General features: G+C 36.9%; 2 protein-coding genes across 2 annotated transcripts; both read right to left on the reverse strand.

Moving 5' to 3' along the window:
• Window positions 1-592: 592 nt before the first annotated feature.
• On the reverse strand, window positions 593-1,823 carry LOC129905296 (uncharacterized). The gene is made up of 2 exons (XM_055980741.1): window positions 1,725-1,823; window positions 593-1,552 (listed from the first exon to the last, which is right to left on the reverse strand). Exons 1-2 carry the CDS (start codon window positions 1,821-1,823, stop codon window positions 593-595), a joined length of 1,059 nt encoding a protein of 352 aa, XP_055836716.1.
• Window positions 1,824-14,005: 12,182 nt separating this feature from the next.
• LOC129905311 (uncharacterized) lies at window positions 14,006-14,680 on the reverse strand. Its single transcript, XM_055980764.1, has one exon. The coding sequence runs from the start codon at window positions 14,678-14,680 to the stop codon at window positions 14,006-14,008; it is 675 nt and encodes a 224-aa protein (XP_055836739.1).
• Between the last annotated feature and the right edge of the window lie 547 nt (window positions 14,681-15,227).

Below are 15,227 nucleotides of genomic sequence, written 5' to 3' on the forward strand. Positions count from 1 at the left end.
CGTTATACGATAAAGTTGACAAAGCCAATCTCCCATTCGCACGCATGACACCCTTGTCATCAATAAAGGGATTGAACTTTCCTAACCAACTTTTCGACTCTAAATGTTTTCCCTGTATTAAATCACCATATTCTTTTTTGAAAAATTTTTGTTGTGTGAATACAATTAACGTTTGTTTGGCTAAATTAAATTCTTCATATGAAAGTTCCGGAGAAGAATATTTTGTACCTCCATGCCTTTTAAAAGAGTGATGAAACCGCTCCATGTAAGCAAATACGCACACAGCCTTAGGCCAGTTCGAAAATTTAGCTAAATCTTCCTCCAAGTCCTGTACGACCTGATGTTTAAACGAATTTACTTTTTTCACTTCTAGATTTGACTCATCAACTGGTTCAAGCTTGGTTTGTGGCCACATTGATTGAGGTTTCAATAACCAGTGGGGACCATTCCACCACAAAGAGCTTTCTCTTAAATCCACAGGGGATACTCCTCTCGTGGCAAGATCAGCTGGGTTTTCACCCGAAACTACATGCGACCAATCCGTCACCGCCGTATTTTTCAAAATTTCTGCTGTTCGGTTTGCCACAAACGTTCACCATGAACATGGTTGTTTTTGAAGCCAGGCTAAGACTATAGTGGAATCCGTCCACAACTTAACTAATGAAACATTTTGAATTTGAAGAGCTGTTGACAATAAACTGATCATTTTAGATAGAAGAACTGCCCCTTGCAACTCTAGCCTTGGTAAGGAGATAGTATTTACTGGCGCAACCTTTGATTTCGCCCACAAGAGATGGGAGGTAATTTTATCTTGTTGTTGCACTCGTAAGTAAATATATGCCGCATAAGCTTTTTCGGACGCGTCACAGAATCCGTGAATCTGTGAAACAGCGTGCGGAGTGTATTCCACCCATCGTGGTATACTTACATTTGCAACCTCTGGCAAACTTGCCACAAATACTTTCCAACTCTGTTCGGTGGTGGGAAGAAGACAACTATCCCATTCAGTTTTATCCTTCCAAATTTGTTGCATCAGTATTTTTGCTGTGATCACAATAGGGGCCAACCACCCTATAGGATCATACAATTTTGCAATGACGAATAGAACTGAGCGTTTTGAGAAAGAGTTAGATTGTGGTATTGATTGTACCGAAAACGAAAATGTATCTTTAGTAGCTTTCCATTTTATGCCAAGCATTTTTACAGAACTTTTATCATCAATAGTTAGGAAATCTTCGTTAAGAAGTAAACCTTTAGGCAGAGGACTCAGTAACTCCTTCGCGTTCGATGTCCACTTTCTTAAATTGAAACCGGCAGACTTTAATACCTCAATTAATTCGAATTGAGCTTCTACCGCAGTGGAAATGTCATGAGCCCCTGAAAGAACGTCATCTACAAACAACTCGTTTAAAAGAATTTTTGATGCTAGAGGATGAGACCGATTTACTTCCTTAGCCAACTGATGCAAAGAACGAATTGCTAAATATGGGGAGCAGGAAACACCAAATGTTAGTGTTAACATTTCAAAAACGCTTAGATCATCTTTCGGGTTCTGACGAAACAAAATTTTTTGAAAAGGCGTTTTTTTTTATCTGTCGATACATTTTTTCGACATCACTGTTGAACACGTACTTATAAAGCCGCCAATTTAACATCAAGAGTGTTATATCGTTTAAACTCTTCCCGTTTGAAGAGGAACATGATGCGTTGAAAACAACACGAACTTTTGTTGTTAGGCTTTCCGGTTTAATCATTGCATGATGTGGCATAACATATGATGTGCCGTTTTCGCAAACCTTATCCGCGGAATCACTTGGTTTCATATGCCCTAAATCAACATATTCCGAGAGCACCGAATCGTACTCATTTTTAAGTATGGGACTATATAAAAGACGCTTTTCATTTCGTAGAAATTGACGTTTTGCAATTTCATACGAATTTCCTAACCCTGGACTTTGAAAGGAATTGTCTTTAAACGGTAGCCTTACAACAAACCGACCCGTTTTATCTAGGTACGTTGTTTTTTCGAAAAGATTTTCGCAGAATTGTTCTGCGGCCGTTAAAAATAAGATTTGTGGAAGCTCCTCAAGTTTCCAAAATCTTTGGATTTCTTCATCCACCGTTACCTCATTAAAAAAAAGACAGCGATCGAGTATATTCGATATTATTTTGAGAAATGGGTGGTTCCAAAGGACCCAGGAATACCCATCCGAAAACTGTGTTCTGAGCCATAATTCTTTGAAAAACATTAAATTTTAATCCATCGCGAATTATAAGTGGATATAAATCTGCACCGATCAGTAAATCAATCTTTCCACTTTGATTGAAACAAGGGCCCGCTAAGGGAAAGTCAAACAAATTTTGAGTATTTCCAATATCAATGGATATGGAAGGCAAACTATCCGAAACCGTTTTAAGGACAAGTGCCCGAGCGGAAAGTGTAAATTGTTTATCGAATTTCGGTCTGAGAGTGAATGAGCACATTTTGTTTGAAGTTGCCGTTGTTGCGGTAAATTTTACCACAACAAGTTTTACCTTCCTATTCCATTCCCTTTTAATCATTTGTTTAAATCCCATTCTTTTGCTACTCCAAAATGCTCGAAGAGATTATTAGAGACCTGGTCCATCAGCCAGAAGCTTGTTCTTTGAGTATCTTGGAAAAGCAAATAAAACAGGTTTACATTACAACATATAGTGTGACGTGTGATTGATAGTTCACACAGACTATAAAGTCGTTATTGGACGGGCGGTCCATACAATAATTATTTGGAGATGTATAACTATTTGGACGGGCGGTCCAAATAATAACTATTCGAAGATACATTAGATATGTTTGTGAGAGATGACTCACTCAGAAGATAAAGGCATGAAGTATTTACCCATGTCCAACGTAAATGTGAATTATAATTCACCAACGTAAATTTAGTATGGCCGAGTGCCCACCATAAGTGCCTTGCATAAAAGTAAAACCACTTTGCGATGTGTTTCCCTTCCCCTAATTGTCTGCGCGAAGGTCTACGGTTTTAGTTTATTTAATTTTCGCGTTTGAATCCTTTCTCGCGGTTTAATTTGAAAATGTAAATGGTCGTGACTCCGTCTAGAAGAAATATTTTCCTCCAATTTATTAGTTCTGGGCCGGTTTGGGCTGGGGACTTTGCGTGATTTTTAAATAGTTTCTCGTTTAATTCTTTTTAAATGGAATTGGCGGAAGCGGGCTGAATGCGTCCACTGAGCCACTGTTGGTGAGAATATCACCAACGCATGAGATCGCATGCGATGGTTTTTCGACATCGGAGCAGGCCGCTAGCCAATAGGCAGGGTGCTGTTGTTAGACCGAGACAGAAAACCTCCATGCACTAAGATCAGAAGAGGATGACCATATGGTCGTGTCGGCATGTTCGTTTTGGCCCGCCATTATTACTTCTCTTCTTGGAAGACTTTTAAGCGAGTTAGTGGTGAAAAGTTTAAGCGAAAAACTATTTTCGATTTTTTTTGGCTAATTAATTTAAAGATATAGAGTTTGAGTTTGGGAAAATATAAGTCCAGTTGGGGACAAGTATTTTCGTGAAAAATTTTGGAGGAAAATTTTTATTCGGAGGAGGTCCGAAGATACCATTCGAGGGAGGAAAAATTGTTTGGGACATAGACTTATACCAGGACAAAGGATTCAAGTTTTTTTTTTGAAGATAAGTATTTGGTTTTTATTTTTGAAAATATTAGTCGTTTTAAAATTCGTTTTGAGTGGCCCTAAAGTGGGAATAATTTGTTGACCGATTAGGCCTTCGTTCCGTATTGTTTTATCCCGATATTTTGCGGGACTCGCGACCGTTGTAACTTACCGTTGTCTTTCGGGATCTTTCCCAAAGTGGTTTTCCTTTGTGTCTTTTTGGCACAAAGAAATTGTTAATTTTTGTTTTTGCTTTTGGTTTTCTTTTGCTTTTTTACATATTTACATTTTGAATTTCATTCGTCGTTTCAAATAAATTATTATTGTACTATTTCTTGTTTTCGAAAAGATACTGGGTTTTTGTCCAGGACTACCAAGGTTTCCCAGTCTTTAAAAAAAATAAAATTTCTTAAATTCCAATTAGGAAATAAATTCATTTCTTTTATTTTCAATTTTTGAAGATTACTTTTCAGTTTAGGTCTGGTTTTGGTAAACTTCCATTTAAAAAGTTTCCTGGCGCCCACCCTAGTAAGTAGAAGTAACACCCTGTGTTTACTTTTATTTAATTTCCATTTAGATAATTTTTTTTATTGTTGTGTATTTTTTTTTATTGTTGTTTGATACATTTTATTAATCGGACGGATTAATAAAGTGTATCAAAAGGTCTGAACCCACCCCATCACACTGAGCTACGGGATACAGCATAATTTTGTTGTATGTTTGCAAGTTTTTATTTCATCGAACGCGCTCATTGTTTGACAGTTGTCATTTGCATCATTAAATTAATTTCGTTTAAGTCGCGCTTTAGTTTGTTTCTTTTGTAAAATAATAATTAATCAAATTCGCGTTTCATTTTGTTTTATTAAAGTTCAATAATTAATTAATAATATTAACGTAAAAGATCGGTGAAATAAAATTGCAACAATTGGCGGCCACAACGTGGGGCCCATTTGAGAAGAAGTTGTTGAGAAAAAAAATACATATTTACCCACCTACCTAACCTAACCTGTGCAGTGTGCATATTTTTTTGGAGTTCTCTAATTGAGATTGAAAGTGTTTGTTTTAGTGTCATTTTATTTTCTTTTAATTATTTTTATCTTTTAAATTGGAAACTAAAAAAGTTTTATTCCATAGGTGCAATTTGGTTCTTTTTAATTGATTGATCGCAGCAGGGCGAAATTACAAAGCTAAAAGCAACAACAACATCAACCCCATTTTGTATACCTACGAAGTTGTTCGAGTTTTTTTTTGTTGGATAATAAGTGTGGGAGTACATACTTATCTACGTAAGGTTTTGTTTTTTTTCATATTCATTTATTTTGTACCGTATTCATTTTCTTTTAAATCATATTATTCTTTTATTTTGTTGTTGTTGTTCAGTGGTAATTCGATTGATTCCATTGCACCACGAACCAACATACATACATACATACATATATACATTACATATTATTTTTTTTATATTGAATTCTAAGTAGTAAACAACTTGAATAGTGTTATTAGACCGTGGGGATTTTTTTGTGGGAAATTTTTTTTTGTGAAATTTTTTTTACTGATTTTTTTTAGTGAACATTTTTTTTAGCTTTTCCGGTTAAATTTAATACGGGGTAATTAAAAATTTTTGGATAGTCTTAGTAAAACATTTTTCGATAAAAAAAAAACATTTTCAAAGCACAGTCGGTGTTTTTGATAAATAATTTTTGGAAAAATTTTAAATTGAAAAGTTTCAGTTTGGAAACTAATAGTTGGGTGGAAAATATTTTGTTTTAAAATTTTTGGATTTATTTTAGGGTTGCCAACGTGCAATAATTTAGTTTATTAATTTTTGGAAAAATTTTAAATTAAAAGTTTCAGCTTGGAAACTGATAGTTGGGTGGAAAATATTTTGTTTTAAATTTTTTGGATTTGTTTTAGGGTTGCCAACGTGCAAGTATTTAGTAATTTAATTTTTTTTTTACATATTAAAAAAAAAAAATAAATAATTTCTTTTTCTCTTTTTAAATATTTCTATATTGTAGGTTAGTTAATCATTGTAGATAAAATTTTGTGGTTAAGGGTTGCCAACGTGCAAATTAATTTTTTTATTGTTTTTGTTAAATCTGATTTTAAAATAAATTTATTTCTCCGGTGAGGGAGTAAATAATTTTATATTTGAGATAAATTTTAAACTGTGCAGAGTTGCCAACGTGCAAATTAATTTTTTTGTTTTATTTAAATCTTTTTATAAATTGATTTTAAAATAAATTTATTTCTCCGGTGAGGAAGTTAATAAATTTTTGTTTGAGGTTAGATTTGTAAACGGTTAGAGTTGCCAACGTGTAATAATATTTCTTCGGTTTTTGTTTTTCAATTTATTTATTAGATTTCATTTTTCTTTTTTTAATTCATTTATATTTTTAAGGCTTTTAACTTATTTTAATAAAGTTAATTTCATATTACTCGCACTTTACGTTCGGTTACTTTAATTCATTTTATTTTTAAATTCTTTTTATTTTTTTAAATTAAATTATATTTTGTTTTTGTTAATAATGGATGTTAGTCAGATAAATCGATTATCGCAGGAAGAAATTTCCTACGAAATTGAATGTCGAGGGTTAACTTCAGGGAACGTTGAGGAGATGCGCAAATCGTTAAGAGCTGCCATCAAATTGGAACGTAGGAATTCGTATGTGCCTCCCGCTTACCCGTTCACATTTGAACAGGATCAAATGGCGGTCGAGAAGAAATTATTAGAAATAGGAAAATTATTATTAAATCCACCAAAGTCAGAAACTTCGGCGGAATATTTGAAAATTATTACCAAAGTTGAGTGGGGATTACGTAGAATGGATCGATCAGTACCGGAAAAGGAAGAACAGGATACAATCAAACAAGAATTGAAGAATAGGTTGGTCATGGCTATGGCAGCTTTAGAAGATGATGGGGATGATAGGGAAAATATTGATAGGGAAAATAAGGATAATAAGGGAACAAGGGAACAGAATCAAGGAACGAAAGAGGTTGAAAACCAGCGTTCAGCTGAATCCTCAGAAACCGGTTCGATTAGTACTTCTGGCAGTACATCGACAACAGTAGGAGTGCCAGTTGTTAGGATAGATAATAATCGCGATAGGGATAGCGGGGTCAATCCAGTTATAGAACGGGTTGTACTCCAATCGGAAAAATTTTTAAATATAGCGAAGTGGGACGTGAAGTTCACTGGAGAGCGTTGTGGTGCTTCCGTGAACGCGTTCCTTGAGAGGGTCGATGAAATTCGAAAAGCTAGGGGAGTTTCAGAAACTCAACTTTTTAGGGCAGCAGTAGAACTTTTTGTAGGGAAAGCTTTAATCTGGTTTAGGGCAATTAGGATCTCGATTAGTTCGTGGCAGGAACTCGTGAAAGAGTTGAAACTCGAGTTCTTACCACCGAATTATGACGATCAACTGTTAGAAGAAATTAGGCGTCGTACACAAGGCAACGATGAATCCATCGGGGTCTATGTTGCTACAATGCAAAATTTGTTTGGTAGGTTAACTGAACCCATTTCGGAAAGTAGGAAGTTGTTGATGATCCAACGGAATTTGACACCCTTTTATCAAACACAGCTTGGTTTGGCTAAACCAACTTCTGTATCTGATTTAGTAGCATTAGGTAGGAATTTAGAGGCTGTTAGGGCAAATGTGGAAGCGTATGTTCCACCACCCAATGTTCGGAATAGTAAGAATTTGCTTGAGCCAGATCTGGCATATATTGGATTAGGTGTTGAAAATCCCAGAGTTTCGGTTGTTGCGGAGAACAACGGAAATGTTCGTCAGGCCCCATCTTCAAATCAATCAAGGTCGTCGTCGATTAGGTGTTTTAATTGCAATGGATCAGGCCATTTTGCAAATAGGTGTTCCGCTCCTAGGCGTTGTTTCGGATGTGGGGAATTGGGGGTGAGTAGACAAAATTGTAGACGCTGTTCGGGAAATGGGCAACGGGCTCTTGCGCCAGCAGGGCGGGAAGCTCGGAGACGTTGAAGGTTTTACCTGCTGGAAACCAGCTGGGGGAGAAAGTTTATTTAAGTTTTACTCTGGAGGCAAACGGTAGGGACAATAGACCACACTTAGGAATTAGTATTTATGGTTCTAAATTTTTAGGTTTATTAGATTCAGGAGCTTCTAGGACCATAATAGGTAGGGATGCTTGGAAAATAATAGAAAATTTAGGGCTATCATTGAAAAAAGACACTGTTCACTCTGTGAGTTTGGCAGATGGGACAGGTGTCGAAGTTTTGGGAACTCTCTCTCTTCCAATTATAGTAGAGGATAGGGCAATTCTGATTGACTGTTTGGTCATTCCATCTATACCACATACGGTGATTTTGGGCGCAGATTTTTGGGCGCTATCGGGTATTGTTCCGGATTTAAGATCACGCGTATGGAACTTTTCGGAACCGGAAAGCTCGGTTTCGATTTGTTCCATTACAGATAGATCAGATTTGGGTGATAGGGAATTAAAAACTTTAGAAACGTGGATCGAGGATTCTTTTAAGAAAATGCCTGAGGGTTTAGGGTGCACAACTTTGGTTGAACACAAAATTAGGACGTCGGCGGAGCCGATAAAACAAAGATATTATCCGGTTTCTCCGGCGATGCAGGGACATATTGATAGGGAACTTAACGAAATGTTAGAGTTGGGGGTTATCGAAAAATCGACCAGTGCGTGGTCATCTCCAATACTTTTAGTTAAAAAGAAGGATGGTTCCTATAGGTTCTGTGTGGACTATAGAAAATTAAATAAAAATACTGATAGGGATGCTTATCCACTTCCATACATAAATTCAATTTTAGATAGGCTTCGGGGTGCTAGGTTTTTGTCTTCGCTAGATATAAAGTCAGCATATTGGCAGATTCCTATGGAGGAGAAATCTAAGCCTTTTACTGCCTTTACGGTTCCTGGGAGGGGTTTATTTCAATTTAAAAGAATGCCTTTTGGTCTTCACAATTCACCAGCGACTTGGCAGAGATTTATCGACACAGTTTTGGGTGCCGGTCTTGAGCCGTACGTTTTCGTCTATTTAGACGATATCATTATCATTTCCGAAAGTTTCGAAAAACATCTAGAAATTTTAGAAGAGGTGATGAAAAGGTTAATTGAAGCGGGATTAAAAGTTAGTAGGGAGAAGTGCAACTTTTGCATGCCATCATTAAAATTTTTAGGGTATATAGTGGATCGAAATGGTTTACATGTAGATCCAGAGAAAGTGGAAAGTATGGTTAGGATTCCAGCACCGAGAAATGTTAAAGAAGTTAGAAGTTTTATAGGAACAGTTTCGTGGTACCGACGATTTGTACCAAATTTTGCGGAACTGCTTAGACCGTTATCGGATCTAACTAAAAAGAATAGGAAATTTACTTGGACACAAGAATGTGAGGATAGTTTTAGGAAGGCAAAAGAGTGTTTGGTGACGGCACCAATACTTACTTGCCCAGATTTTACACGACCTTTCGTCGTACAAACAGACGCGTCAGATTATGGTATCGGTGCAGTTCTTTCACAGAATTTTGAGGAAGGGGAAAAGGTTGTCTGTTACCTTAGTAGGTCTTTAAATAGGAACGAGAGAAATTATAGTACCACAGAGAAAGAATGCTTGGCTGTACTTTGGGCTATTGAGAAGTTGCGACCGTATCTCGAAGGTGTTCGATTTACAGTCGTAACGGATCACTATTCCTTGGTATGGTTAAGTAATCTTAAAGATCCACAGGGGAGGTTAGCCCGTTGGGCAATTAGGCTTCAACAGTTCGACTTCGAAATCATTCATCGCAAGGGCAAAGAGCATGTAGTACCGGATATGCTTTCTCGAGGAGTGCCGCAGTTGGGTGGTATCTCAGAAGGGGATGTAGATCCTTGGGTGAACAAAATGATTGCTGCAGTCAATTCAAATCCGCTTAGGTATCCAGCTTGGAGGGTTGAACAGGGACAGTTGTTCAAATTGGTAAAGGCTAATCATGTAGTTGTACATGAAAACAATCAGGAATGGAAGAGAGTGATAGGTAGGAACCAAAGGTTAGGGATTTTACAAGAATTTCATGATGGTCCATTAGCAGGACACATGGGTGTTAGGAAAACTTTTGCCAGGGTTGCGGCGAAGTTTTACTGGCCAAAAATGAGGGCTGATATTACCAAGTATGTTAGAAGTTGTAAAGTTTGCCAACAGGTAAAGCCGGTGAATGAAAAACCAGCTGGGTTGATGAGTGAGAGGGTTGGGATAAAGTCACCGTGGGAAATGATTTGTATTGATTTGGTAGGTCCACTTCCAAAGTCGAGTAGGGGTTTCACTTACATTCTGACGGTAGTGGATTACTTCACAAAGTTTCCACTATTGTTCGCGTTGAGGTCGGCGACTGCTAAGGCAATTTGTAGGGAGTTAGAAGATAATGTGTTCCTGTTATTTGGCATACCCAAGGTGATCGTGAGTGACAACGGTCCCCAGTTCCGATCCAAGGAACTGGCAGCGCTTTGCCAGGCGTACGCTTCACAAATCAACTTTACTGCTCATTATCATCCGCAGGCAAATCCTGCGGAACGGATAAATCAAATTTTGAAGACGACGCTGAGGGCGTACGTCGCAGAAAACCACAGAGTGTGGGATCTACAACTTGCTAAAGTGGCGTGTGCTATCCGCACGTCACAGCATGAGGTTTTGGGTGTTTCACCCTATTATGCGAATTTTGGGAGAGATATGGTAACCTCAGGGAGAGAAGTGCCATTTGTTGGAGACAGTTCTGGGAACGCTCAGGATCCGGAGGGGATCAGAGAACGTTTCCGAGAACTCAGAATTGATATTGGGAAAAAATTACAGGCAGCCTCGAAAAGAGCTGCAGAAGCCTATAATCTTCGACGGCGTGATGTTCAATATCACCCCGGCGAAATTGTTTGGCGACGAAACTTCACTTTGTCGGATGCCGCGAATTATTATGCAGCCAAATTAGCACCGAAGTTTGTCGGTCCGTTTGAAATTAAGAAGCGTGTGTCACCTTGGACATATGTCTTACAAGATAGTAATGGTAAAGAGCGCGGAACTTGGCACGTTAAGGATTTAAAACCATTTACCGATGCATCCGTTAATAATTAATTTCAATAGTAACGTAGTTATTGTAGTTTATTTTTTTAGTTTTTATTGTTATCATTTTCATATATTTTACTTATTTTTATAATTCACATTACCTTTTGATTTTAAGCTTATTTATTTTTGATTTTATATTTTTAATTTTTGAATTTATATTTTTAAATTTTTGATTTTATAGTTTTAAACTTTTGATTTTTGATTTTTTTTTCTGATGGAAAATCCTATTTCATCCTGGGTACATCTTTGAAAATGTGTTACAGTTCTTCGAAATGTAATCACATTTTCGAGGAGGTAAGGGTGGGATTTGTTGCGGTAAATTTTACCACAACAAGTTTTACCTTCCTATTCCATTCCCTTTTAATCATTTGTTTAAATCCCATTCTTTTGCTACTCCAAAATGCTCGAAGAGATTATTAGAGACCTGGTCCATCAGCCAGAAGCTTGTTCTTTGAGTATCTTGGAAAAGCAAATAAAACAGGTTTACATTACAACATATAGTGTGACGTGTGATTGATAGTTCACACAGACTATAAAGTCGTTATTGGACGGGCGGTCCATACAATAATTATTTGGAGATGTATAACTATTTGGACGGGCGGTCCAAATAATAACTATTCGAAGATACATTAGATATGTTTGTGAGAGATGACTCACTCAGAAGATAAAGGCATGAAGTATTTACCCATGTCCAACGTAAATGTGAATTATAATTCACCAACGTAAATTTAGTATGGCCGAGTGCCCACCATAAGTGCCTTGCATAAAAGTAAAACCACTTTGCGATGTGTTTCCCTTCCCCTAATTGTCTGCGCGAAGGTCTACGGTTTTAGTTTATTTAATTTTCGCGTTTGAATCCTTTCTCGCGGTTTAATTTGAAAATGTAAATGGTCGTGACTCCGTCTAGAAGAAATATTTTCCTCCAATTTATTAGTTCTGGGCCGGTTTGGGCTGGGGACTTTGCGTGATTTTTAAATAGTTTCTCGTTTAATTCTTTTTAAATGGAATTGGCGGAAGCGGGCTGAATGCGTCCACTGAGCCACTGTTGGTGAGAATATCACCAACGCATGAGATCGCATGCGATGGTTTTTCGACATCGGAGCAGGCCGCTAGCCAATAGGCAGGGTGCTGTTGTTAGACCGAGACAGAAAACCTCCATGCACTAAGATCAGAAGAGGATGACCATATGGTCGTGTCGGCATGTTCGTTTTGGCCCGCCATTATTACTTCTCTTCTTGGAAGACTTTTAAGCGAGTTAGTGGTGAAAAGTTTAAGCGAAAAACTATTTTCGATTTTTTTTGGCTAATTAATTTAAAGATATAGAGTTTGAGTTTGGGAAAATATAAGTCCAGTTGGGGACAAGTATTTTCGTGAAAAATTTTGGAGGAAAATTTTTATTCGGAGGAGGTCCGAAGATACCATTCGAGGGAGGAAAAATTGTTTGGGACATAGACTTATACCAGGACAAAGGATTCAAGTTTTTTTTTTGAAGATAAGTATTTGGTTTTTATTTTTGAAAATATTAGTCGTTTTAAAATTCGTTTTGAGTGGCCCTAAAGTGGGAATAATTTGTTGACCGATTAGGCCTTCGTTCCGTATTGTTTTATCCCGATATTTTGCGGGACTCGCGACCGTTGTAACTTACCGTTGTCTTTCGGGATCTTTCCCAAAGTGGTTTTCCTTTGTGTCTTTTTGGCACAAAGAAATTGTTAATTTTTGTTTTTGCTTTTGGTTTTCTTTTGCTTTTTTACATATTTACATTTTGAATTTCATTCGTCGTTTCAAATAAATTATTATTGTACTATTTCTTGTTTTCGAAAAGATACTGGGTTTTTGTCCAGGACTACCAAGGTTTCCCAGTCTTTAAAAAAAATAAAATTTCTTAAATTCCAATTAGGAAATAAATTCATTTCTTTTATTTTCAATTTTTGAAGATTACTTTTCAGTTTAGGTCTGGTTTTGGTAAACTTCCATTTAAAAAGTTTCCTGGCGCCCACCCTAGTAAGTAGAAGTAACACCCTGTGTTTACTTTTATTTAATTTCCATTTAGATAATTTTTTTTATTGTTGTGTATTTTTTTTTATTGTTGTTTGATACATTTTATTAATCGGACGGATTAATAAAGTGTATCAAAAGGTCTGAACCCACCCCATCACACTGAGCTACGGGATACAGCATAATTTTGTTGTATGTTTGCAAGTTTTTATTTCATCGAACGCGCTCATTGTTTGACAGTTGTCATTTGCATCATTAAATTAATTTCGTTTAAGTCGCGCTTTAGTTTGTTTCTTTTGTAAAATAATAATTAATCAAATTCGCGTTTCATTTTGTTTTATTAAAGTTCAATAATTAATTAATAATATTAACGTAAAAGATCGGTGAAATAAAATTGCAACACCGTTACCGAGGAATTAACGCCTGCAACCGTTGCCATAACCGATTGAACAGGCAATTTTAACTTTCTTTGAACTTCTTCGGAAATAAATGAGATTTCCGAACCCGGATCAATAAGCGCCCTCCACTCAAAATCAGTGTGATGGTGATGAATCCGAATCATCGCAGTAGCTAAAAGAGTTGTGCTTTTAGTTTTGGCAAAAAATGCGTTTGCCGAAACATTGGGGCTTTCTTCCGTATTTGAAAGCTTGAAATTTGAACTGTCCCTTGGTACAGTATGTTGTTGGGCATTTTGACTTGCAGCTGAAGTTGAATGAGTGGACTGTATTTGTGGAGTAAAGCTCCCCGAAGGAGATTTGTCAAAATGTAGCAATGAGTGATGTTTTCCCTTACAGTGAAAACATGTACTTTCACTCTGGCAGGCGGTTACCAAGTGACTGAATGCTAGACAATTATAGCAATATTTTAATTTTCGAATAGTGTTTCTCCTTTGAGAAACGCTCATTTTCAAAAAATCTGGGCATACACGAAGTGCATGAGTCCCCTTACAAACTTTACATTGCGAACTAACTTGTGCGTGATGTGTTCGAACGCGTGGAAATGAACTTGAAGATTGCTGTTTCGAACCCGAATTTTTCAAAACTTTATTTTCTTTGGTCATGTCTGAAACGTTATCTAGGACCCGGTACCTATTTGTGATAAAAATGTTCATTTGTTCCCTTGATTGAATTTCCTTTGGATTCGCAAGTGATTCTTCCCAAAGGGATAAAGTTTGTGGTGGAAGACGAGACGCACACACCACACGTATGTAATCAACGCATCCCACTTTTTCACCTCAATACCATACGACCCTAAAGCTATAATAGCTTCACTAATGCATCTGCCGATTCAACCGTTATGCATACCTGACCAAGCAAAATACTTAGATGATTATTCACGAAAACGCGTTTATTTTCGTAATGTTCTTTGAGAGCAGCCCAAGCCACCTCGAAATTATCATCTGTTATCTCAAATTTAGAGACGATGCTTAAGGCATGATCTTTAGTCCGAGCACGCAAGTGAAAAAGTTTTTGAACGGGACTTAACCTTGCGTGTCGAATGTAAAGTGCCGTAAACATGTCTCTAAATGCTGGCCATTTGAGAAAATTGCCACTAAATATTTCCGTTTCACACGGCGGAAGATGCATATAATGCTTTAATTCGACATTATCACTCTTTTCGTTATTCGGCTTTAAACTAACCTCTTGGGGCCGCGTCGCCTCCAAAATATCACTGAGAAATTCAATATATGTGTCCGAAGAGTTTCCATATTTTGCCTTAACCTCAGGGAGTGACGCAATGAGAACGTCATCAGCGGCCGCCGCACTAATATATTCACTGTATGCTTTCTTAACATCAAGCCAAAGTGCTTGAAGTTCAACCCGATAAGCTTCAAAAGCCGATTTTTTTAGCTCGCTAGCAGATTTTCCTTTAAATGACGCATGTAAATCAAGGAGCTCATCGCATGCCAAAATTAAAGCCTCCAAACTCATTTCAAATGAAAAAGCAAAAACCGCGTGATAATCTACTCAACAAAGCAAAATGCTTACCACCCAAGCGTATCAATTTTACCGCTTCTTAGTGTAAAAAAAAACGTACCAATTTTTACCGTTTGTAAATACCCCACCCAGTATATATATATATGTATATAACGTACCAATTTTTACCGTTAATATACATATATCCCTTTTACCGTATTAATAAGCGCACTGAATTTTCGCACAAAATACTTTCAATGAAATTTATTTTATAATATAAAAAATCTCAAGCATATGGTAAAATATTGTAAATGTACCTTTACAAACTCAAATGTATGATGGCTGCAACTGATGACGTATATATGGTGACTCTGATGGTAATTCTGATGACTTTGATGAATACTTTGATGACGATTTTGATGACGATTTTGATGAGGACTCTGATGATGACGAAGAAGCTGATGACGACGAAGATGATGATGATGATGACGCAGATGCTGAGGCAGGACGATGAAGAAGAGGCTGATTGAATGGCAATCGCGAGTCAATTTGAGGTGAGACT

The sequence above is a fragment of the Episyrphus balteatus genome, chromosome 1 (genome assembly GCF_945859705.1).
Source record: "Episyrphus balteatus chromosome 1, idEpiBalt1.1, whole genome shotgun sequence".
In the NCBI taxonomy this organism is placed as follows: Eukaryota; Metazoa; Arthropoda; class Insecta; order Diptera; family Syrphidae; genus Episyrphus; species Episyrphus balteatus.

Coding starts and splice junctions, on each gene's coding strand:
- LOC129905296 (XM_055980741.1), bottom strand. CDS start 1,823: ATGAAACCAAGTGATTCCGCGGATAAGGTTTGCGAAAACGGCACATCA. Junction 1,553..1,724: donor CGGAAAGCCTAACAACAAAA/GTTCGTGTTGTT, acceptor TTGTTTCGTCAG/AACCCGAAAGATGATCTAAG.
- LOC129905311 (XM_055980764.1), bottom strand. CDS start 14,680: ATGAGTTTGGAGGCTTTAATTTTGGCATGCGATGAGCTCCTTGATTTA.